Genomic DNA, 25,083 nt, shown 5'->3' with positions numbered 1-25,083 from the left:
CTGGGCCACACGTCCCAAGCCGCTCTCGGGGCGCTCAGCGGCGCAGCCGGGCTGGGCCGTGCCGGGGCAGGACGGGCGGGCGCTCCCGCCCCCGGCCCTGCGGCTCGGCCGGGCCGCGGCTCCGGCGCGGCAGAGGGCGCTGCGCGGGCGGGCGCGGGCCTGGGCGCGCCGCTCCCGGCGGCGGCGGCGCAGTTCCCGTTCCTGTGGCTGTTCCCGTTCCCCTCGGGCAGGGCCGGGCGGCGGCCGCGTCTCGTCCTCGCTGCCCCCTCCTCCCCGTGCCTCGCAGTGGTCGGCGCCGGTGGCGGGGAGGGCGGGGAGGGAGCGCGGCGCCGCCGCATGCATCGCTGATGGAGCCGGGCTCGGGGCTGCCGCAGCGCAGGGCGGGGGGCGGCGGGCTGGACCTCGGGGCGGGCTCGGCGGCGGGGTCGCCGGCGCTCTCGGGGGGGCAGTCCCGCCGCAGGAAGCAGCCGCCGCGCCCGGCCGATTTCAAGCTGCAGGTGATCATCATCGGGTCGCGGGGGGTGGGCAAGACCAGCCTTATGGAGCGATTCACCGACGACACCTTCTGCGAGGCCTGCAAGTCCACCGTGGGTAAGGGAGCGCGTCCCATCCCGTCCCGTCCCGGGGGAGGCGGCGCTCCTCCCCCCGGTGCTCATGGCCCCGGCCGTGGGAACGCGGGGCTCGGCCGCCCTTCCCCGGCCCCTGTCGCGCCTTTCCCCGAGTGCGGGCCCGCTCCCCGCCTGCCAGGCATTCCCTCCAGACCCTGCCCCGCTCCGGGGCGCGCCGTGGTCCCCGTCCCCTTCCTGCCCAGGGCAGCCGGGTTGGTGTCCCCGGGTGGGTTCCTCGGCCGTGGGAGGCTCGGGGGCTTGGTTGGTGCCAGACTTCAGCAGCTCTTCTTGGAAAGATCGTGGATGTCCTAGTTACCTTTGAGAGTTCTGAGCTCCCCTGTTTCAGCCTTGCTAACGGCAAACAGTTTAAAGATAAAATTGGGCATGGTTGGTGAAGCAGGTTTTTGTGCTTAAGTCTTAGAGGTTGCGTGAAAGGAGACAGAAGTATTTCAGGAGCTGAAAAGTTGCAGTGTGTATTTTGTGTACTCTTCCAGTGTATTATTCAAGTACTCTTCCAGACCGCAGTCAGATTAACTCCAGATGGCTGCTATGGTTTCGTGAAGAACCCCCCCTGTGATGTTAGATCCGAGGTTAATGTTTTGTTTCTCGAGAACACTGCGTGTTTGGCTCTTTATGCAGCTAACTAGAGAGCAAGCTCCTAGCTCTGTAGTGTACTGTCTTATTCATGATTTAGTCATCTGTGCATCTCTGAGGTAATTTAATGGCTGCTGTCTTTTAATACACAAGTGTGTAAAGGGAGGAAAACAAGCTCGTTATTCTGTGTTGTTTAATTAGAGTCCTATCCTTGGAGTTGAACTCTTGAGTATTGCAGCAAGGTGGTTGTTAAAGTCTGTGTCACTGGAAAATATGTATGCTTAGCTTAATTGTAGCTTGGAATGTGAGGGAATTTAGGCATCTGATGAAAAGTGATTGTATTGACTTTTAGAAGCTAAGTTATTACTATCCAAAATTATCTTCCTGTAAACAAAGTGATGCACAGTTACTCATACTTTTGTTTTATTGTGTGTTTTACCAGTTAATTAATTCTTTCCTAGGCTTAGAATCCAGATCTGGTAGTGCAGATTAGCACTGTTATGTTGATAAGTTTTTTGGTTTGAAGTTGGCAACTTAACCTTGTAGAAGTTGGAAGGACAGTTTCAGAGGCATTAGTACTCAAGGGATGTGTTGTAATGAAGAAATGTTGGTGGCTTGTCTAGATTAACAGATTAATTGAATTTGTGGTACAACTAAAGTACAATTAATAGAAGAATGTATTCTTTATAAATTCTCCAGGTCTAGACATTGATGTTAACTCTCCTGCATCTTGTTTAGGTTGACCCACATTAAGGGTTCGGTCAGGTCTGGGCTGCTCTCTGTAACTGGTGTTAGTTTCCTGCTGTGAATCTTGGGAAGTGAGGGGAGGTGGTCTAGACCCTGGTCCAGACTTCCAGGCTGGTGGCTTTTCAAGAAAACAGATTTCCTGAATAACTGAGACAGTGATTTAAGCAGAGAAGCTTCCTTATTTTAGGGAAGAAACAGGAAATAAGTAGTGATATGCTGCTAGACAGAAGGTTACGTAATGTTTGTTGTACAAAATGTGCCAACATAAAGCAGCATAGGGAAATCAACTTGTGCCAAAATACATGTAGAAGGACTTGATAGTAATGGCATTCTTTCAAGGTCCTCAGACTAAACTTGAGAGCTGTTGAGATTCCCCCAGATCTTTTGACTGCTAAATGAAGGAGCTTTTCACAGTCAGCACACACTCAGATTTTTTTTTTCTCTAACAAGTAAGAAAAAGTAACCTCTGCTATTCACATTTCATATAGATTGAAAATAACCCTCACTCCAAAACAACCTGAGTTCAGCCTCTAATACACAGCCGAAAACATAAAGCTCTTACTTTGTCACCACTGAACTGCAGTGGTTTTCAAGAATTTGCACGTGGGAGAATGTGTTTTGAGACATCAGTGAAAATGCTGTGACTGATCCAGTTACATAAACTGAAGATACCTTGAGATTCAATTTGAAAAGGCCATGTAACCAAACAAAAAACTGCATTTAGTTGTATGTACCTTATATTAGCAAAGCTGTAGTTAAAATAGAATGCTAGAATACATATTTACTTCCTTATCTTGGTATTTATGGTCTCAGCCTAACTTTCATCCTTTTATACTAAAACCTGTGGATATATAGGACCAAAATAACAACATTTAGCACCTTAAGATTTTGTATGAAAGCAGAGGCTACTCAGAGGACTTCCTCCAAGAGTGGCAGAATTGCAAATGTCCAAAGACCTTTTCTGTCTTCTGCCCCTAAGTGCTGATAATAGTGCCATGTTATTGAACAGTGGAGCATTTCTGCAGAAAAGGGAAGGTTTGGATTCAATTAAGAAAGATACAGTATTTAAATGCTAATTTAAGAAGACTGCATTGCCTGATTGGTAAAGAAAAATCTGTAATGAAAACACATCAACATGTCTTCAGTCTCAGCTCAGATATGGAACTTCTTTGAAAGTGTTCAAAAATAGCTTGGCAGATTTCAGCACATTATTCATAACAGCACACAATGTGCTGTTGATCTAAAATTCTTTTGATGTATTTATTTTGGGCATTATATTAGTTGCACAGAATATTGTGTCTCCTTAAATCTGCTATTTACATAGCACTGAGAATACCCAATATGCTCAAATATTTACTGATTTTTGAAGAAGTTAAAATTACTCTCACCATGCCAGTGTCAAATCCCCTGTCTTTCTATAATAGGATAATAACTTGTTCAGGGGTAATATTGGGATCATATTAGCTTTGTCAACAAACATAAATCTACACTTCTTTTTTTAAAGTAAAATTTCATCTTCATTTATTGTTTGTTGCCTGCATTATTCACACAGGAGCAGAATCCAAAGCTATCACTTTAAGGTTTTCCAGAATTGATAATTCAAAAAATATGCACCAAATATGGTGCGAAGAAGAATGATCTTTCCAAGGGTAGTGGATAAATACTCATTGCCACATCTGTAAGAAGATTCAAGCGTGGTGGTGAAGAAACAGTGTTTGCCTCTGCTTCTTCCACCCCTTTATCCCACCTCAGCTAGTTCTTATCCTAAAAGAAATACATCCTAATTCAGATCTCCATAGTCATGATGTTAAATTTATATTTTAATATAAATACTTTTAAAGGGACTCTTTTTCATCAGAGTCCCTTTATGAAATATTCAATGGCCTTTGTTCTTTTCCCAGCATCTGTCCAGCTGCTGCTCAGTCTCCTGGTTCTAATCCACCAGTTCTTAGTTCATTCCCAGTCTCCCTGCTGTTTTTCTTCCATGACAGATCTACAGAATTCCTGTACTCAGCAGTATTTCCTGTCAATCTAATTCTTCTGCAGACATTACACTTCTCTCTTGGTTTTATTCTCTGAGCCTGAGGCTCCTGCTCTCCCAAAGGTGGGGCCCTGCACTGACTCACCTCTTAGGATGCTGATTGTCCTGGTCCCTCAATCAAGTTGGGCTCCTCAGCTTTTCTTTTACATGCTGGCTCAGTATGTGAAGTCTCTTGACACCTTGTCTTATCTTTCAGTTCTTTTCCAACAGGTCTAAAATCATCCCAGGAAAGAAGCCTTGCCCTTGATAATGACAGTGCAGTTTATGTGCCTTGTGCATTGCTGGCTGTTTTAGCAGCTGTTCATAGGAAAGCAAAGTATCACATGTAGTAAACACTAAAGCTTCTTTCTGTCCTCGTTTACAAGCAAAATAATAGTGGAGTTTGTAATGGGAAGGGTTGTTGTGGCTCAGGATGGGAATTTAGTGACCTGTGATCTCTTCTGGGCCTGAGGGATCCAGATAAGTGGCATGTAAATGCATTGTGGTGCAAGAGTCCTTTGACTTCACAGAAATGCTCTTTGACCTTGTTTCACCTTCATGTGAAATGGTATGGAAGTCAGAAACTCCTGAGATTTACAGAGGTCCATAGCTTTCCCTTCCAAGTGCTATTTTCCCTACCATTTATTTTTAAAATACCCATGTCCGTGCAAGATTCCTAGTGTCCATCAAATAAACAATAGCAATAGTGAAAACTTTAGCTTTGTCTTCTATCAGAATGTCTTAAGTCAGGCAACTTCTGTCTTTAGTATATAGACATTTATATATGGAATATAAATATATACATACATACCTTTTTATATGTATGTATGCATATGTTTGGGGTTTCTGTCACAATTCAAACCTGTATTCATTCTCTTTATCCTTAAAAAATGGGGGCTAACAACATAAATGTTCAGTTTCATTCCCATAAGCTTGTCATATAACGTAATGATTTTTTCACTTAAAAGTATCAGACTACTCACTTTTGAGGTATCTGTCATTTTTCAGAACTACCCACTAAGTTACTCCTCTATGTTTTTAGCTATCTAATCAGTATTCTCACACACACTGTAAGCATAGTATGTGGCTTACTAATAATTTGATTGGATTTTTTTTAGTAAATCAAAAATATGGCTTAAAAATAAATTTAGTAATTTGATGTAATCTGAGATGAAGAACAATCTATATAAAATTTTCAGAAAATCATCCTGAGTCAACTATAAGAGCATTTCTTTCTTTAATTAACTTGTGTGTGCATGTGGGCTCTCTGACAAGTATAATTCATTTTAATTTTTCTTTAAACATTTCCCCCCTTCAGTAGAATGTCACTGAAAGCTTACTTGGTGTGGGGAGAAGGGAGAAAGAGTAGAAATAGATGTTTCTTAGTTTACCACATTATGACAAAGTAACAGTAAGATGTTCTTGCTTTAATCAAGAAATAGCTCCTAAAGTGAGAAATTTATGCTGTTATATTAAAAAAAGGAAGTTTTGATGAGGGATAAGTAATTCTGTGAGAATTGACTGTTCTTACTTTCGAGGGTGTTAATACATCTGGGTTTATGTATTGGCTTTTTGACTAGTGCAGAATAGTGTAAATAAACCATACCAATACCTTATTAATGGTGTGCTGCAGTTTCTTGCCAAACTATAAACAGAGAGGAGCAGGAGGCTGGAAACTTGCAGAGAAAAACAGTTTTGTCTTACAGAAAGCCTGAAGATAATTAGGGAGCATGTATGAACCTCCTTGTTTGTCTTTGGAGGTGCAAATTATGACAGAAGCCTGTGTCCCCTGGAAGCTGCCTTTTACCTATAGGAGCAATGTAGTCACTTGTAATGGACAACATAGAGACTCCAGCAAGTGAAAACACCTGGCCAGTTGTTGTTTGCCCCAGATGTGCCAACTAAGTGTATTTTGCAGCATTTGGTATAGTCAGCACTGGTTTGCTATGCATAATCATTTGAATCCTCATAAGTGAACAAAACCGTAATTTAAAACAGGAAAAGGTAGGTAGATAATATAAATTATTAGGGTTTAGGAATAGGATTTTGTGGAGGTATGTGGTTTTTAATTAACAAGAGTTACAAGAAAGAAAAAAAAACAAAGTTCAACTTCAAATTTACTCTATTTGTAAACTAGATGGTAACTTCAGCTGATAGAAATATTCAGGCACTGGGTTATATCAACACTGCAGGACTGACAGATAGCCTTGTAGTCCCTAGCCAGGACATATATGAGAATACACAAATAAAACAACAGGCAGAGTGAAGAGGCCACTTGAACGGTGTCAAATGGGGAGTTAGGTTTGCAAGGAGACTGGAATGCAGCTGTCAGACTCAGTCTCTGCTGTAAACAGCTGAGCATGTCATTAGCAAAGAAGAAAAAGAAAATAGGGCTGTATGATTCTCAGGGACTTCTGGAAGTTGGTTAGCAACACTTTTACTACTTATTTCTGCTGATATCCCAAGGAGAGGGAAACTTGATACCCAAAACAAGCTGCTTATAGATTCCGCCTTCTAAAAATCTGGGTAATGTTGCTCATGAAATAACCTCTCTTTTTCCATTCAGTTTTCCCTTCAGGTCAGGTAGTTGTTGACCAGTAGCTCAGTGTGTTTTTCTGCTTTGCAGTCAGAAGTTTGAAAAGAAGTCTTGTTCATGAAGCCACAGAGAGACTTATTCCTTCTAATTTCCTCTTCCACCTTATTGTGTTTGCCAGCATTTTGATACATGCTTTGAACTTAGTATCCTAAATAGTGTCAAAAGCCTAGGTTTTCTGAAAGGCCCTATGATTTTATTGCCCACAAGAATGTAAAGAAATGATAATTTCCTCCTTTCTCACTGAATTGGGAAGTATCAAGCATGTGAAATGTTATAGAAGCTGTATATTGGACATTAAAAAAAAAATCACTTGACTACACCTTCAACATTTACTCACTGCATGTATGTTACACAGAAAAAAAGAAAATTGGTATCTGTTTCATTCTAGTGTGTAGCCCAGTTGCCAGTTGAGGTATGGGTACACTTTTATTTTAGGCAAGCAGTCTCAAATGTCTGCATGTTAATCGTTCTAGAATTACACGCTCAAAGCTCTGTGGACAACGTACTTTACCTGCCTCTAAAATAATCTCCAAACATACTTATATCTGACTTAGCACTAAATGATTCCAGATCTCTTCTTTGAAATTTTTAAATTTGTAACATGCATTTTGAAAGAGGCATTTCCAATTTGGTGTTTTTTAAAAGCTAACTGCTTGCCCTAGAGTTCAATTAAAATAAGACAAAATGGTTTAGGGTGTTTTTTCCTGGTAACAGTTTCTGTAACCTTTTCCTGCCCTGCCTGTGTGCCTTTTGTTGTTGATTGCTTCCCCCCCTCAAGCAGGACGATAGAAATCAGAAGGCACGCTCTTGAGCATCTTTTGATTGACTTTGGCATTTTTGGGATAGATGTAAGTATTTTTTGAGTTACAAACCAGGATATTTTGTAATAAAGATGATTTTTACCTCAAAACTCATGTGATCTCAGTTATCAAATGTAGCATAAGTAAGAATTTTTTTTTTTTGCATAGTGGTGTCACATGTCCAGATTCAATAGCCTGTGATAGTCTTCAAATTATCTGTTTATTTTAAGGGTTGATTGGTATATAACCCCTGGATTTTTAAACTGATTGTGTTTCTTTAAGCATGGTCTGATTATCTTTCACTGATTGAATTACTTTGATGCAAATCACTAATAGGCCTCTGAAAATTGAATCCATTGGAATTGATTTTAGTTGGAGGGGTTTTTTGTGCTCTATTTGCTTCTGTTTTCCCAGCTCTTCCATTAACTTTGTTACCAGGAAGTCTTGTCCACTGAAAGGTCATTCTGTGTGCATTAAGCAAAACTGTTTCCACTTTCTTTTTCTGTCTCTCATGAAAGGAAATTAAAAATTGCAAATTTAAACATAAAATGCATAGTAAGAAGTTTCTTTATCATTTTATTTCTAAACAGATACTTTTAGCTTTAAAGAGAGCACTGCACCCAGTTGTGTGTATTTCAATTTGTGCTTTGGCAGATAAGCTCTAGTTCTCTTTGGTGTGAGAAATTAATGTACTGTAGTCAGTTCTGGGCTGGGCTTCATTTTTGTAGGATTTCAGTCTCAAGTTTGGTTCATTGACAAGAGATGTCATCCTCAATGACTTGCCCTTATCTAGAACTTGATTAGTGTGCTTCTATTTTGAGTCTCTGTTCTCTTTCTTTTAAGGCTGTTTAGTTTTGAAAAGAGTGCAGACAGGTTGTTTGGCTGTGTGTTTAATATCCTTTTAAACCCTTCTGTCCTGGTAGCCCTTTGTTTTTCCTGGAGGAGGCATAGCTTCAGTCGAGACCATGTTGTAATAGATGTTCTTTGCACAAAGTCAATTTTTCATCCAAAATTCATGTGCTACTAACAGCCATGGTGCACATTAAATAAAATGTTGAAAATCCTTAACTTAGGTTACACACACCAGGTTGGTGTTGCTGCCCTTAATGCCATGTTTTACATGTATCTAGCCTGTGGGGAGAGGAGAAATACTCCTTTGCAGTTTTAAGTTGTAGGGCAAGCTTAATTAATTTACCTTCAAATGCTTAAATAATTGCAAAATCAGAAACCCAATCCAGAGAATGAGATCTGTATTTTTGTGCCTTTTTCATTAATTTTTGTAGGATATTTGTTTGGCCTCCTGAAAAAGGCCTTTCCAGCGAAAAATGAGGATCAAAATGTGACATCCAAAATACATACAATTTTAATCTGTAAAATCCATGAAAGGAGAGATGGTGATTTGGATTTACTTGTTGCCTGAGTGTAATAATTTTGGAAAATTACTGATTGCCTATTGTCCATGCAAGCCTGGTATAGAGAGACGAGGCTGACATTTTAATGGGAGGGGAGATTGCAATAACTTTTTGGTTCCCCTTTCATCACTGTGACCTGGCAAATGGCACGCTTCAGTACGGTCATAAGCACATGCACTTGTCAGATTTCCTGGCATGTGAATATTTTGTTATTCACTGACAATAAGCCAGCAGCCTTGAAATACAAGCTAGGTAGCATGCAAACCACTGGTAGTTTGCTGGTATTGTAGCAGCTAAAGAGAGCTTTTTAAAATACTTTTTATAAGATATGTTATTCAGATTTAATGTGGTTGTCAAGAGTAATTTTTGATTCTTCTGTTTTATTGAACTATATCTAAAACCATGCCAGAGTAATTGTATGGACAGCGAAACTTTTCATTTAGGTATTTCCATTAACATATGTCGAGCTAAATAATTTCTTTCATTGACCTTTTTCTTAACTCAATGCAGTATTTGAAATTGAAGGGGAAAACAAATTATTGTGTTGTTGTTTTAATTGAATTACTAATTTGTATGTAAACTTGAAGCGCTGGCTTTGGCAGTCTCTGGTGAAACAGTCTAATGAAACCTGACAGGCTTAGGAATTTGTTTCTTCGTGTGCAAAAGGAAAGCTGCCAGATTTTTTTCCTTCAGTATTGGCAGACAGGAAGCTTTTGGTATTGTGTTGATGCTTGCAGAGCATTACTAATTATAAAAAAGTAATTGAGCAACCTTTGAAGAGTTCTGGCACTCTGTCTGACTTAAGTGTTAAATGATTCAAACAATTCTATAGAAGATCCTGTCTGCTTTTCCAAAAGTGTTACTTGTTTGTATCATTCCTTGCAAAATTTCACAGTAGGGAAATACTTCATGGTATGACTTCAAGATGATTAATATAAAGATCTGCCTTTAAACTAAGAATGCTGTTGACATATTATTTATTTTGAAACCATCTCTTTAATATGTAGTCTTTTTTCTACTTCATTTTATTAATATATTGGACCTTCTAGTCCCAGGAAGTCCCATTTGAAAATGTGGTTTATTACAACAGTTGGATTTTCTCTCCATAGCTAATTATTTTCATTTTTAAAAACATAACAAAATCTTTTTGGTTTTTTGGTTTGTATAAGACAGCAGTGGTTTGTATAAACCACTTCTATAAAAATAAAAATATTTTTGTTTTGTAGTTATTGAAACTTACATGAAATCCCTGTGATAGTTTTAACACTCAGCTTGGGCTCAGAGATTATTTAGATTTTTTTTAGCATCAAATGAATGGCAGATCATATAGTATGTTCTGTATGACAGAATGGCAGGCTTGGGAATTGGGATTAAGAGGTCTGGGCAGTTATATTCAAACTTCCTTGAGGACAGGAGAGATTTGAGGCAAGCAATTAGTTACTTAAGTTCTCTATTGTAGACAAAGCTGTGATTATTAAGACAATTGCATTTTAGAGTTTAAATGCATTTTTATAGAGAAAAAGCTTACAACAGTAGAAATGGACGTGTTTCTTTAAAAAATAATATGATTAGCATAGAATTACAAGAATTCTCATTTCACACACTTTGGATACTAGAACATAGCTGGATCATTTCTCTTTGCTTTTGCACTAAGACAGTTGCTTTACAGAAGTGTACAAAAAGATTTCTTGGAGTAAGGATTAATAAATTATTTGCAATTTTAGTCATTTGAATATTTTTATCAATTTGCATATGAATACTTGAAAATTGCCATTAAAGGTTTTGACTGTTTAGTACAAATCAGTTTAACACATTAACTCCTGGGGTTTGAAAGAGATACATGTTTGTAAGGGAAGTACAGGCATCGTGTCCTGAATATCTCTCCAAGAACTGGTGATTAAGTGTGCTAGAAACTATTAAGGACATGGAGAATGAGGACAAGTGTCATGGTGTGATGACCATTACTTTTATCAATATGCAATGTGCAACTGCAGGCTGTTAGAGGGGATATTTGTTTAGAAGAATGAAGGTCAGTGATCCTTCCATTTATTTAATCTGGCTGAAAAATGTCCACCTGCTCTGCAAACTAAAAATATGGACATAATAGCCAACTTCAGTCCCTTCTGTTAAAGTTTAAATTCAGTCTCAATTCTTAATATCAGTAGGGACACTCAGCTTTTACCAAGGGTAGTCCTTGGGAAAAATGTGTTGGTTTTGTTAGAGAAAATAAAAACCATTTTTCCTCTTCGGTTTCATCCCTGTTCTTAGTTTACAATTGCATTTGAAATGGCAAAAGTGTTTCCAACACATTATGCTTCTACACTTCTGTGTGAGTTTTAAGTGTACTGGTCTGAACCATGTTCTCATGTCTTTTTATTTCTCCCTTTTTGATTTAGCTCTGTTAGGGGGGATGATGTGTAGAAAGATGAACTGAAGCAAAAATTTTCTTACAGATGTATCCTAAAATGAACAGGTTCACAATCTGCAAATCTATGATGCTCTCGGACATTTATTCTCTGATACATTTTTGTAGTTAAGGTGGTAATCTTTTGTGTCTAGGTATTGTTTGACCACAGTATGTCTTATGTGTTGCTAGCCAGCATTATTTTTTTTATAAAAGTTAAATCTTTCTGTGTAATAAAGTCTTTATGGTTCTATCTTTGATATTTAGCTTGCATTCAAAATGTGCCTGGAGTTTTGAGATGATGAATAAAAGTACCAAACAGGTATAAAATAAATATTAAAAGTCAAATACCCTCTTTGAATATAAGAAGTTTGCTAATAAATATTTGCAGGACTTAATAATGACAGTCTTGACAAACTTCTTCATAAACCAACCTCAATTCCAGCACTTTATTACTTTACAGATGCTAAGCATCTATCCTGGAGGCCAGACCTATATTATTCCTGCTTTACAAACAGCAAATCTGATGTGGAGGGATTGGTTCCGCTCCATGCCTCCAGGGCATCTGTGCCAGTTGGAAGTAGAACAGGCTTGTCCTTGACAGTCGAGGTGAACAGGAGAGAAACAATCATACTGTGCCTGTTGTTTTACTGTTGGGTTGGGTTTACCTGCTGCTGGAAATTTTGCACAAAGGGGAAGGTTTATGTTGTGATGCTGCCAAATTGGATGGCTCACAGGCTGTTTAGTGGTTGTCAAATCCCCGTGGTGTTCCTGAGTTGACCGTAGTGGTGCAAACCCTTCTGCTTGTTCAGACTGTTACAAGTTGATCTAAAAAAAAAGTATCAAAAAAGAATAATTGCACCCTCATTACTTTTGCTTCTTATTCCTCCTTTTCTGTTTACTGTATTTTATTTATAGGTGTTGATTTTAAAATCAAAACAGTAGAGCTAAGAGGAAAGAAAATTAGATTACAAATCTGGTAAGTAAAACAAACATGCAACCAGCAGTATGTTTTAATTTTTATGTTCTAGCATGAATTAATATGCTTGTCTAATACTACTATTAACTGTTATAAGCTGGTTTAGCTCTTACCCTATTACTTCTCTCCTCCATTCCCACAAGACTTAAACCAAACCAAATAGCTCTTAGATTTTTTTGAGGGTAAAAGGAGGAGAAGGAGAGATAAAGTTTGAAGTAGGGCATGAATGTAATTACTGAAATATTAATGCATCACAGAGGCCTTGAGCCCCTTTTCCTGGAAAAATGACATCACCTACATAAGAAATAGGAGTTTTACAAACAACAAAAGTTGACTGTGTTAAATAGACACTAGAGAAAGTATATTTTGTTTTCTTTATTTTTCTGGACTGATTACAACTGACCTTCATTGTAACAGCAATTATAAAGCAACTGTGAAGTATTTTCTAAACTGTTTTTCTGAAACGTGGTATAGGCAGTGCTGTTTCTTTGACACTGTTTTTAAATAACTTCAAAGTGAAGGGCATTCAGGACTGAAGTAAATCATATCCACTCTAAACAGAATGGAAAAATGAAGCAATGCCATGCAAATTAGGCTATACCTTTATTGGTACTGATGTCCTACTACAGAAAGCTCAATGTCTGAGCTAAACTCTTCCTTTCTGCAGTAGTGTACATGATTTCTGGTAATGGTTCTCCATGTTGGTGATTAATACTGTTTTTATTGCTTAGAAGTTATTGAGCTAAACACTCCTTTGTTTTGCAGAGTAGTACAATACATAAGCATAATTATGAGAGAATAAACCAGCTATGTTCTATACATTAATCTTACATACTACTATGTAGAAGCTTAGCTCTGGTTTATTAACAGTGTGTGATGCATAATTAGCATTGTAGTTAAACTGTTTAAGCTGCTAACAATCCATAGAGGGGGGGAAGCTCTAAATATTCTTTTTATTACACTTTTGGGATGTTCTGGTAGTTTTTCATTCTTAATTACATGGATGCAGTGAATTCAGTGTACTAACTCCTCTTGGCAGGTCACCATCAATTCTGTCTGTCACACCATGTGTCTGTCTTGCTTCCCTCTGAGTTAACTGCTGCTTCATCTTTGGTCTCATCCGTCACCTAACACTTGAATGTTAGTGGCATGTCTTCATTCATCTGTCCCTCTTTGGAAACCTATGACCACAAGACTGGCAGTTGAGCCAGCAATTGTTAGCCAGGGTCTGCTGGAGCTGACAGAGGTAACAAAAAATTTGATGTGGAGATGCTAATGTATGCCTAATACGCATTCTTACTGTGAAATGTACTAAGCTTATAAAAAAAATTTCTCATGTTGAATAAATATATTATAGGAGTGAAAATTTTTGGAAAAGAGATGTTTAAACCATTATTTTCCACATATTGAGAATATGCTAGCAGGATATAGGACACTTTAAAAATTGAATTTAAAAGTGGATAGGTTGTTAGGATGTGATAATTACTCCTATGGGAAGCCTTACTAAAGTGGCAAGGAAAACACAATGTACAGAGATAATATTTTAAAATATGATAAAATTCATGAACATGACATCCTGCTCCTAAGTGTCACTTTCTCTCTAACAGTGGCTGTTAAAATGTTGTTCTTAATCTTTAAAACTGCCTTGGCATGCTTCCAGGTTTTTTAGAAAAGCAAATACGTATGACTTTTGCTAATTAATTCTGAATTCGGTTTTGTTGTGTTGTTGGGCCTGCCTATAAACTCTTATTATCACAGAATCATTTAGGTTTTAAAAGACCCTTAAGATCAGTGAGTCCAACCATTAACCCAGTGCTGCTAAGTCCGCCACTAAACCCTGTCCCCAAGGGTCATGTCTGCATGTCTGTGAAGGTGACACAACCTGGGCAGCCTGTTATGCTTGACAGTCCTTTTGGTGAAGAGATTTTTATTCTTAATAGCCAATCTAAACCTCCCCTATTGGAACTCGAGGCTGTTTCCTCTTGTCCTGTTCCCTGTTACTTGGGAGAAGAGACCAACCCCACCCCTGGCTACAGCCACCTTTTAGGGAGTTGTAGAGAGTGACATGGTCTCCCCTGAGCCTCCTCCAGGCTAAACACCCCCAGCTCTTTCTTGTCCCTCCAGCTGTTGGATTGAAAAGGAAGGCAGTTTACCAAGTCAAACACTTGGAAGTTTAGAAATGCAGACTTCAATTGCATGGCTGATCATAAGTCAGTCTCCTTTCATACCTACACAGTGAGAGAATTCAGGCTTCCTCATAGTTCCTGGTAGTGTTACATACATTGATTGCAGTAACTTTACTACAAAAAGACCTGTTTAGTTCAGTGAACAGATAATTTCTGAAGTTTACATTTATCTGTTTTCTTAAAATGGCTAAAGTTAAATTTCAAAGCAAGAAATTTTGCTTTTTTTTTTTTTTTTTTTAGTAATCTGGTGATTCTACTTCTAGAGTCAAACAAGAATGGTTTTTAAAAAGTTTACTTCGGTGTTTTTATGGTCACTTGACCTGTCTTTCCCCTAACCACTATCAGCAGAGTGTTTTCCACAAAGCTCTACCACTTGAGATTATCAGAAGATACATTGAAACAGTACAGGGTTGAATATTTCAAGTGATCAGCAGTGCAAGACGTCCTTTTGAAAGCAGCTTTCACACCTGCTGCTGTTAGGAGAGTAGAATACAGAAGGACTTGCCTCCCTTGTTCCTTTCATAATGGGGAGCTGTGTCCTGAGGATCACAGAGGCATCTGCTCTCACATCCAGCTTCCTATCTGTTCCCTGCTTCCCCTATTTCCCCGACTTCCAGTCGGGAAACAACCTTCTACTCCTTAGATGATGCAATGGTAGAGCTTCACTGAGGACACAGGGTACCTTTTCTGTGCCACCTGGAGGAGTTAGTAGTGCCTCTTGGGTTGCCAGAAGTGTTAGGATTCAGTAAATCAGCCTCTGCCTTGCAGTTCTAGGCTGACACAAGCTCCTGTGTCCTGTGAGAAGTAACACCTGCATGCATCTCAAGTCATGAGGTAGAGTAACCAGAACTACTGGATAGTCTAAGTGTCCAGGTAAATCCAAGCATCTGTGAATCAGTGCTTCTTCAAAGCTGGAAAACTGGATCAAATAAATAATAGGAGCCCCTCAGTGATGCTTTGAAGCAGGACAGGAAGGAAGGCGTGTGAGTGTGCCCTCTCAGCTGAGTAACCTGGGCAGTTGCTGACACAAGCCGCTGACACAGTGACTCCCAGCTTCCCCTCTGAAAGGAAGGAGCTGGCTGTGGGAAGCAGGGCTGCCCTGCACTGCACCCAGTTCCTCCCTAGCCAAGGGAGCTCTCTGATACCTCTACAGGTTTAATGCTCAAGGTAGCCAGCGACCTGGGAACAAAACAAGCTTCGTTTGCTTCTGAAGGTGTTTTAAACCGGTGCAGTCTCATTAAAAATTCTCATTCTGCCTGCTCTGTTTTCTAAGAGACAGTTGTCTTGGAATGTACCTGTTCTAGAATATATAAGAATGTTGTTTCTTTGGGTCAGTACATCTGAAATAAATTATTTCTATAATAAAAGATCCTAAATATATTTATGGTTTATGGGATGAAAAAAAAATCTGTTTAACAAGTAGAATTAACCTCTAAAATAACCTTAAAGCATTTTTTAAAATACTGCCTGTAGGTTCCATAGAAGCATAGAGCATGTGAAAATGTTAAATTAGTGTTAAGTTTTTATGTAAGTTTCAAAATATTTTCACTTCTATTGCCACTTTACACCACCACGCATAACAAATAAATTTAACTAGAGAGCCAGAGACAGTTTTGAGTCTGTCCATGTGTTTGCTTCAACTGGTTTGGATAGACACAGAGAACATTTATGTAAAAGATAAATTATCCAAAGATACTTTAATTAAGATGGACTGTATTTGTATTGTGTTTTATGCAGTCTGCCATAGAACATGACAAGTCAACAGTCGAAAATGGGCTTTGTGTGATATTTTAATTTGCTTTTGTTTGTTGTGTGTTTGTATTTTTGGAATGATGTCTAGTTTCTGTTTGGGAAGCAAAAAACAGTCAAGCCATTGGATTCTCTAATTGCAGATTATAGCTGGTTGAGGAGTCATACACTGTATGTTTCATACACTGTATGATTACAGATTAGAAAGACCAATGCTTTTCATTTAGAAAGTTTTCTTGGAAAAAAAATTCAACAGAAGAAAACTGCTTTAAGCATTAAAAAAAAAAAAGTAATCTGATGGGGGTTTTTTTCAGTTATGCCAAGTGCTTGTTTAAATTGTAGTAACTTATTTGAACTTCTGGAGTTCAATTTAATTTGAATTAAATTGAACTCCCTTCTGTTATTGTGTTGATTCTGACCAGAGCAAATAAAGAACTAGTAGCACTTAGTATCACTCATGAAAGTCATGAGTGTTAAACAGTGGTCATCTTTTCTTCCAGCTTTCCAATAGTGCTTCAATAGCTATCCTTACTAAAATACTTCAACTTCAGGAGTGCAATACATCCATGAAAATAATATAGCAAGAATAATTGCTCCAGCCCTGCACATTAGAAGAAGGCATTTGAAGTTGGATGTGCTTTTAATGTTAGCTCTGCAATAGGAGTGGTCATTTTTTTTCCTCAATACTGGAAGAATTTGCAGCACATTTTCATAAAAAATATGATGGCACCTAGTAGAAGAAAAGATTTTCCATGCTAAAGATGAACTTAATACTCAAACTGCAGTTTACTTAGGTAGCCTGGGGTTGCATTTTAAACTTACTTATTGCAGAAATAGTTTTCCAAATAGCTTTCACCTTACAGTTTGAAGACTAATACAACGTAAGAGTAATGTTAGAGACAGCAAAATCAGCTTGTTTTCTTCCACTTTTCAAAGGAAATAAGGGTTAGAATATCATGCTCACAATCAGACACCTGCTGACTGGTTTCATTTCCACCTGCTGCAGGAGGAGAGGTGAAGTGTGGGGGAGTCAGTGACTTCAAGCAAGGCGAAGAAAGTCAGCCATAATCCACTGGAATTGGCATGACCAGGTGACAGTCAGTGGTCATCTGGCCATTTCTTGTAGGTAGTGGGCAGCCAGGCTGTCCATGGGTGTTCTGAACTGGCCACAGCATGTGGTGTGTCCCAAACAGCCAGCAAGCCTGACTTCAGGTTGTCACATGTGGGTGAAGAACCTACACAAACAGGAGCACAGGGTGGAGCAGCCTAGGAATGCTGTAAACTTTTAAAGAGCCTGAGGGTGTTGTGGAGAGAGGAGAAGCTGATAGTACCAGGTGGACTTGGAGACAGAGCACTCAGCAGGGCTGGGGAAGTGTGGGGTTGGAGATAGCTGGAGTGGGAGAGTTTTGTAATGTTGCATAGTTCTTCTCTTCATGGCCTACTTATCCAGTGCACTGCTGACTGCCTTCAGGGAGGGTAGTGGGACATTAGTGATTTTATAATGTATGTACTCAGTGATCTGGTACCCTGTGATGGAGTTGTTAAAGGTCCTTAGCACTCACCTGAAGACACAGACAGGTGACACTGAAATACCCTCTTTATTTCTGTTTTCCACTAGGGGCACAAAAAAAAGGGAAAAGACTGGCCAGCAAAACAAACTGACAAACAAAACCAAAAAGCAAGTTTTCCCACTGCTCTGAACAAAGATAGAATTGGTGTATTCTCCCACATGAGATATGCCCTTCCACCTGCCATGTAGTTATTTGTGCTCAGAATGATGGAACTTAAGGTCCCCCACCCCTAATACACTTCATCAGTAGGCTGGATTAGCAACAGATGATACAGGCTGCTCTGTGAGATCATAATTCTGAGAGTTCTGTTTTTAAGCACTAGAGCAATGTTATCCATATGTGGAAAATCAACGGTTCATACTAAAATTACTAATTTTTAACAGACTGAACATCCAAAGGACCTTCCAAAAAATGAATCTGACCATAACAAAGGAGTAATGGAAAAGAATGTGGAGTTACTTGCTCTGAGTAATATTATATATATATAAAATTTCAGCTGCCAGAACTTGTATTGCTTTACAAAAAATGCCTCATTAGTGAAAAGAAAACAACCAATTAACCATCTAAAACTGATCTGCAATATTACTGGTGCTTGACCTTTATGAAACAAACTGCCTATTTTCATTTTCTGTAGGGTCCCAGAGGTTTATATGAATGTAATTCTGAAGTTCTGAGAGTGGGATTTAAAATAAAAATAAAACAAAAATGGATGCAATAGGAATTTGTTCTTCTCTGCCCTGTGTTGCAGTGTCATTGGCTTGCAGTGAAGTATAAGTCATTATTTTCCCACAGGCTATGAAGCAGAGGTTGCAAATCTTTTTCTAGTGGACTCTGCTTTACTCTGTAAAATCACTAGCAAATATTTGTTGCTATCAAGTACACTTGTGGCAATTTCAGGGGCAAGTTAAATATTTCACTTTGAAACTTGCTTGAAATTCCTAAAGATTTTATGCAAAATAAGATAGGTTTGCGGTAATATATTCTATTGCTTGTGCATAGAAACTTAAAGGGGTTAAATCTTCAAGACAATCAATGTGGCATTTTGTGAACATGACCCTTTTTTTTTTTTTTTTTTTTGTAACAAATGTTTCAGGTCTCCATTGTTAATCTCATTCCCGAATTCATTCTCTTCCCTTTGTTTAAAATGTGACTGTTGAAGAGGATTAATTTTGAAGTTTTGAGTCCCAACACATATGCACACAATTTTCCTCCCTCTACTCTTAATTTTGATCCATCTTTTGACTTGTTCTAACTTTGAAATTGCAAAATGATCCATTGGCTTTGGGGACTGACCTCAAGCAGCAAATGCTTGATCACTTTGGAGCACCATATAACCTACTTTCCAATTAAGATGCCAGTCACATTTAAAGACTTAGGATATGCACCAGCTATTTTTTTAGTATAACTGCCAAAAACCCTCCCTTGGGAGGCTTGATGATGTGATTAAAAGCAGTTCAGAAGTTTTCATGGTTCAGTAAAAAACAACTCTTCTGTCTCATCTACTTTGGAACAGAAGTCATAGCTAGTGTGGGTGACTTAGTGTCATTGCTGGAAATTATTCTCCAGTGTGAATGCACCCTGTCTGAAATACCTGCAGTGAGCACAGAAATGTTACTTGCACACCTCAGATAAGTAGATGTAAGTGTGAAAGCCAGGTCTCTAGTGCAAAAGTTGTACCACTTAGTGATTGCTCACTCTTGTGAGCAATTCACTTTGTGCCTGGAGGTTTTGCAGTAGTTTTAGAACCATGGCTGAATTGCTGTGGTTGATCCAAAAAGAGTCTGAAAGCTCAAATGATACTGATCGGTGCATTGCTCATTTTATTGTTCAGTGTGTAGATGTATTTAATAAGCATGTATCCATTTTTTTCTTTATTTTTTCAGGGCTCTTAAAAAACCCAACCAAAAGTCCACAAAACACTCAACAAACCCCCAAACCACAAAACCAGCTTTATCTCCTGGTACATTTTCATTGGATAGCTTCACTCTCAGACACATGTAGAAATGTTTGGTGGCCTTTCTTGTTGAAGTTAGTATGGGATAAATAGCTTTTTTAATATGAAAAAGTTTTATGATTGAAAGTACTGCTCCATTTTTTTTTCCTGAAATTCACAGATATGGAAGGAAATCTGTAGTGTCTCTAACGAATGTGGGAGTGTTGTTATCAAAATGTAAATGAAGTTATTCTGTACTTTGCAAATTGATGAAATATTTGTGCCACTGTTTGCTGCTGCTTCTTAGGGACACAGCAGGTCAGGAGAGATTCAACAGCATTACCTCAGCTTATTACAGAAGTGCCAAGGGAATTATTTTGGTGTATGATATCACCAAGAAGGAAACATTTGACGATTTACCAAAATGGATGAAAATGATTGATAAGGTATGCCTTAAGTATTTTCTTTTTATATGCTTTTTTTAACAAGGATTTTTTTTCCCCCTCAGAGAAATTTACAGCATGGGTTTAGGATTAATAAACTACTGTCAGATAGTTTGCACTGATTACTTTTAGCCAGGATTTAACATTGATGAGTTTTGCTTGCAAAATGGTTGTCCATTCCTGCTTTCTTGAACTAGAATTGTCCCAGTTAGAAGTGTCAGTGAAAATCTGTAACATTGCTCATTTACCTTTGCAGTGGGGGGAGGGGGGTTTGTTTCCTGTCTATGAAATAAGGTCATTGTGTTCATTCTTAGATAAACTGGAGCAGCTAGTTCTCAAGTCACGTTTTAAAAATGAAATTTAAAAATTGAAAATTTTTGAAATAATGTTTGGGAAGAACGTTTACCTATAAACTATGTCAGTGTGATAGTGGAATTGCCCTTTTTTGTATTGTGTTTGCATTACAAAATCTTATGTTTCTAGGTGTAGTTAATTAGAAATGTTTTAATTGCAGTATGCTTCAGAAGATGCAGAGCTTCTATTAGTTGGAAATAAACTGGACTGTGAAGTTGATCGAGAGATTTCTCGGCAGCAGGGAGAGAAGGTAAGGACAGGTCTAGAGGCAAAGCTGTTGTGGCATTGCTGATGATGGTCTGTGGCTACTCTTGTTCAGACTGCTGGATGCAGGGAGCATATTGAGAGTGGTGGTGGTGGGCTCTCAAAATCCATGTGGTGATGTGCAGTTATAAGTGTTCCTGCTGGAGTTGTGTGTCTTTGGTCTAAAAAAAGAGTAAGCTACAAGTCAGCTTCCACTGTACCAGGAGTGTATGGGATACTCCTTTCTGGGCTCCGAAAGGGGGCGTGGTGAAGATTTGAAGCAAAAATGGAGATCTCTGGTCAGGAAATCTTTGTGGGCCTTCTTTCAGATGTGTGCTTCTCAGTACTGTTTTTGGACAGGCAACAGCCCTGCTTTGATTATTGGCTCACCTTTGTTTTCATGTTCCTTTTGTTCTCTTGCAACCCCAGAAGTGTTAAGGAAGCTGGCAAGAGAATATGTTTGTTGTAGAAGCTGGCAAGAGAGTATGTTTGTAGCGTGATACTCAGCACTGTCTTGACCAGAATTATGTCAGTATGGGCGTACACAAACATCTGGAAGTGAGGGCTTATTCCAGACTTCTGCAGGTCTTGCATCTGTACCTTCCTTTTCTACATTTTGAATAATAAAGTTGAGATTAGCTGTTCTGAGAAGTTCTTCCTTTTTGGCAGTCTGCAGCAATACGTGTCAACTGAATACATGAATTAAGTCTGGAAAAATGCAGAGTACTTTTCCAATAAATGTATTTTAAGCAAAAATTAACTCTATGTTGCAATATTTTCTCTACCATGCAGATTCAGGATTATTAATTGAATCAGACTTCCATCTCAGATTTGGGGAAAGTTGCGTGTTTGGGGTTTTTTTAAGGTTTTATGAGGAGGATATATTTGTTATCTGTCACTGTTTGCACATATCTTCATGGAGTTATTTTATTTTCTCTCCCATCAGTTTGCACAGCAAATAACTGGGATGCGGTTCTGTGAAGCAAGTGCCAAGGATAACTTTAATGTGGATGAAATATTTCTAAAACTTGTTGATGACATTCTGAAAAAGGTAAAATACTCAGGTGGTCGTATTCCTCTGGTCACACAAATGGTCAATGTTTAAATAATGATTGCACATGCTTGGGAGGACAGAGAACAAGTACACATTGTCAGGTGAAATTTTGGGATAATACATAGTGGGCATGATGCAGCTCACAGACTGCTGACCACTGCATTTCACTAATAAGACCCAAAAGACCATGAAATTGAGGCTTTGGCTGTCAGTGAACTCTTGAAATGAGTTCTTTCTATGCAGATGACTGTTTACAGGTGATTTTTCTTTTCTTTAAGATGCCACTGGATGTTATAAGAAATGAGTTGTCCAACAGTATCCTGTCCCTGCAACCAGAGCCAGAAATCCCACCAGAACTGCCTCCTCCAAGGCCACATGTCCGTTGCTGTTGACTTTTTACTTCCTCCAGAGTGAAAAATATGAGCAGGAGGGTAAAGAAAGTATCTGTACTACTCTGCACTACAATCATTTGGCAGTTTCTCATTGCACTTTGTTATTCGAGTCAGAGCTACACACTAACTTGTAAATATGCAAATATGCAATCCTATGTAGGATTCAACTATAACATTTAATTATTACCCCTCTCCCTCACAATGATGTTTCGTTCATTGCCCCAGTGTTATAAATACTGTACAGTCGGTGGGGGTTTGCCACACATCCAGTTGAGGAGGAGGAGAAATTAAATCTATTCCTATTCTTGACATAAATGTTGTAATAGTTCTTTGTTATTATAAACAGGCAGGCAGAAGCTCTTCTGGTATGAAGAGAAGTATATGGTGCTTTGCTAACTATTTTAAAGACAAATTTTTTAAAAACAGAGGACTTTATGTACAAAGCTTCCATAATCAGCATTATGTTTCCTTTTAATGTAGTGAAAACATTTTTGGCTGTAGCATCCTCTGCTGACTGGATTTATTGAAAAGCTAAGTTTAATTTTTGGCAGTCTTTTATTTATTTTGTTTAATGCTGCACCCTTTCTTTGTGTACCAAGACATCACACCTGGTGCAGATCTAAGATTGCACTTTGAAAAAACATATATAATTTTCTGCATAAACATAAATTTGGTTACACGAATCATTAAGTTTCAATAAAAGAATGGAGATATATCAAGCTCTAAAAGAAGGTATAAAAAAAGCAATGCTGCTGTCCTAGACAAATTCTTGAGAAAAAAAAAAACTAAGATGATGATACATTTTCCTGTGTTAAGGAATATATATGTGTATTTTTGTCTGGACATCTGTAGGGATGGGGGAAGGGAACCTAAGGTAAAATTATTTTCTTTCCTAATGGTGGAAATTATTCCCATCAAGCAAATACTGTGTTAGGATTTTGTCTGATAATGAACTTGTGAATTATATCTTTGGTATATCTTTTATTAAATGCACTGTTTAGTTTAGCTGTGGTAAATCAGTAGATACATATTTGAATAACTTGGTGTGTCCTGAATGTTGTGGTATTGAAAAACATTGTGGTCTTTCTAAACTAATGAAGTGCAAATAAAATTTTGTATTTATGAATGACAGTGGAACTGCACCTGTTATTAGAATGGCAAGTATCAAGTGATGGGTAAAAGGTAGAATCTGGAATATGGAACAACACTTGTGTTAATTTTGTTATGATTTAATTTTCTGTTTGACAGTTCTTTAGGTGTAGTGGGAAGAGCAGCAGACATTAGTTGTTCACCTTGGTCACTGCTCTGTTGGGAGAGCAGCTGATGACCTGGCCCAGCTGATATCTTCAAATAGCGTGTGACTGCTTGTCATGCTGCCTTAGCAGGTGGTCACCAGACTATTGGTTACACTGACAACACAAGTATGAACCAGTCTTTTTCACACTACAGCTTCTCTACTTCACATTCTCTGGTGCTGGAACCCATTTTGTCACCTTTGCCACTCTTCTAGCCAGAACTGGCACTGAACACTAAAGTATACCACTGACTTAAACAGATTCTCTCTGTTTTATGGGAGAAAAAAAGACACAACAAACTGCTAACACACACCAAAAAAAAGCCCTTATTTCACTGAATAAGCTCTGACATTCTGAATTCAATGCCATGCAGGCCTGTAGCACACCTGGATTTCTACTGAAAAATTAAGGAAAGCATGGTTGATATTTGTGCTTATGTCTTCTGCCACCTTGTGCCTAAACAGTTCGCTTTTTTAAATAGTAAACTTACAGTTTACTATCCTATTGGTAAGATAAAATGAATTTCTAAAGCACTTCTAGGAGTTCAGATGATACTGTGGGCAATAGCAAGGAAGGGAAAATTATGGAAAGTGGGTTTTAACTTGACAACCATTTTATTTTAGCGGATTTGTTTTTATTTGTACTTAGAAACTTGTGATTTTTTTTTCCTGCAGTTTTTGAATTTAATAAAAATTAAGAAATTTGACTTAGATAAACTTTCTTTTTGTAATTCTGTGCTGTTTGTATATAGGCAGATTGGGATCTCAGTCTCTTGTACCAAAAATTAAAAACTATTGCATTTAAGAAGGACATATTTATTTGAGTGCTTGAATGTGTTTTATTATTCATTGGAAATCATAAAAAAATGAGGAAACCTGTTTGCTTTCCATGCATTATACTATGAAGAGGGTTTTGTCTCCTGATTTTATCTCTACAGCTTTTATATTAATCAAAACCAGTTTATTTATGCCCTTGCTCCACCCACCAGGGATTAGTGGTGGGATATGGGAAGAGGGGAGGAGGGAAAAAAAGTTATTCATGGTGCTTCCTTGTCTCATATGGAAGTTCAGCAGTCAGCCCAACCTTTGTTGGCATCTAATGATGCACTATTTATATGGTCTGCACAACCATCAAGGATCACAGGATGGAAAAAAAGGGCAAGATGAGCACTGCCACAACTGTGTTTGCCCATCACTGTTCTTTAGAAGCCCTGGTTAGAGGGGGAGCATTCCCACTCTTCAGGGAGTGTGTGGGGGTTGTTTCCTTCCAACACTGAGCCCAAAAGAGCTTTTGGGCTCAGTGTTGGAAGGAGCTTTTTACACTAAACTCTCATCAGATGCTGTGAAGTCCTTTAGTCCTGGCAGGTTCTTCATGATGGTCAAAATAAATGTGGGAGCATGGCAAGCATAAATCACAGGTGTGTCAGCTGCTCTGAAATAGTGGGTTCTTGACTTTCTTGAATCAGAGAAATAATGAAATATTGAAATTATTAGATAGATTGTGGTCATTGAAGGGTGGTTTGCCACTGATTTCAATGTGAGGATTGAATACAGTAAATTCCTGATATTATATTATGTCCAGTTAGCACTGTGTCTTTTACCAAAACTAACATTCTTATCTGTTGGGAGACTCAAACAATCTTTGATTGTGTCCCTAAACTTTTTAACCTGACTGTAATGGACATTCAGCCAGTGGATTGAGTT

At 38.6% G+C, this 25,083-nt stretch overlaps 1 protein-coding gene across 1 annotated transcript; it reads left to right on the top strand.

Annotated features, from left to right (window-relative positions):
- The first annotated feature begins 226 nt into the window (after positions 1 to 226).
- Positions 227 to 23,211, top strand: RAB12 (RAB12, member RAS oncogene family). Its single transcript, XM_066561747.1, has 6 exons — positions 227 to 591; positions 12,100 to 12,160; positions 19,907 to 20,045; positions 20,557 to 20,646; positions 21,586 to 21,690; positions 21,972 to 23,211. Exons 1-6 carry the CDS (start codon positions 348 to 350, stop codon positions 22,083 to 22,085), a joined length of 753 nt encoding a protein of 250 aa, XP_066417844.1. The 5' UTR covers positions 227 to 347; the 3' UTR covers positions 22,086 to 23,211.
- Positions 23,212 to 25,083: the final 1,872 nt, after the last annotated feature.

This window comes from Molothrus aeneus, chromosome 1 (genome assembly GCF_037042795.1).
Source record: "Molothrus aeneus isolate 106 chromosome 1, BPBGC_Maene_1.0, whole genome shotgun sequence".
Classification (NCBI taxonomy): Eukaryota; Metazoa; Chordata; class Aves; order Passeriformes; family Icteridae; genus Molothrus; species Molothrus aeneus.
This window is presented reverse-complemented; position numbering and strand designations above follow the sequence as displayed.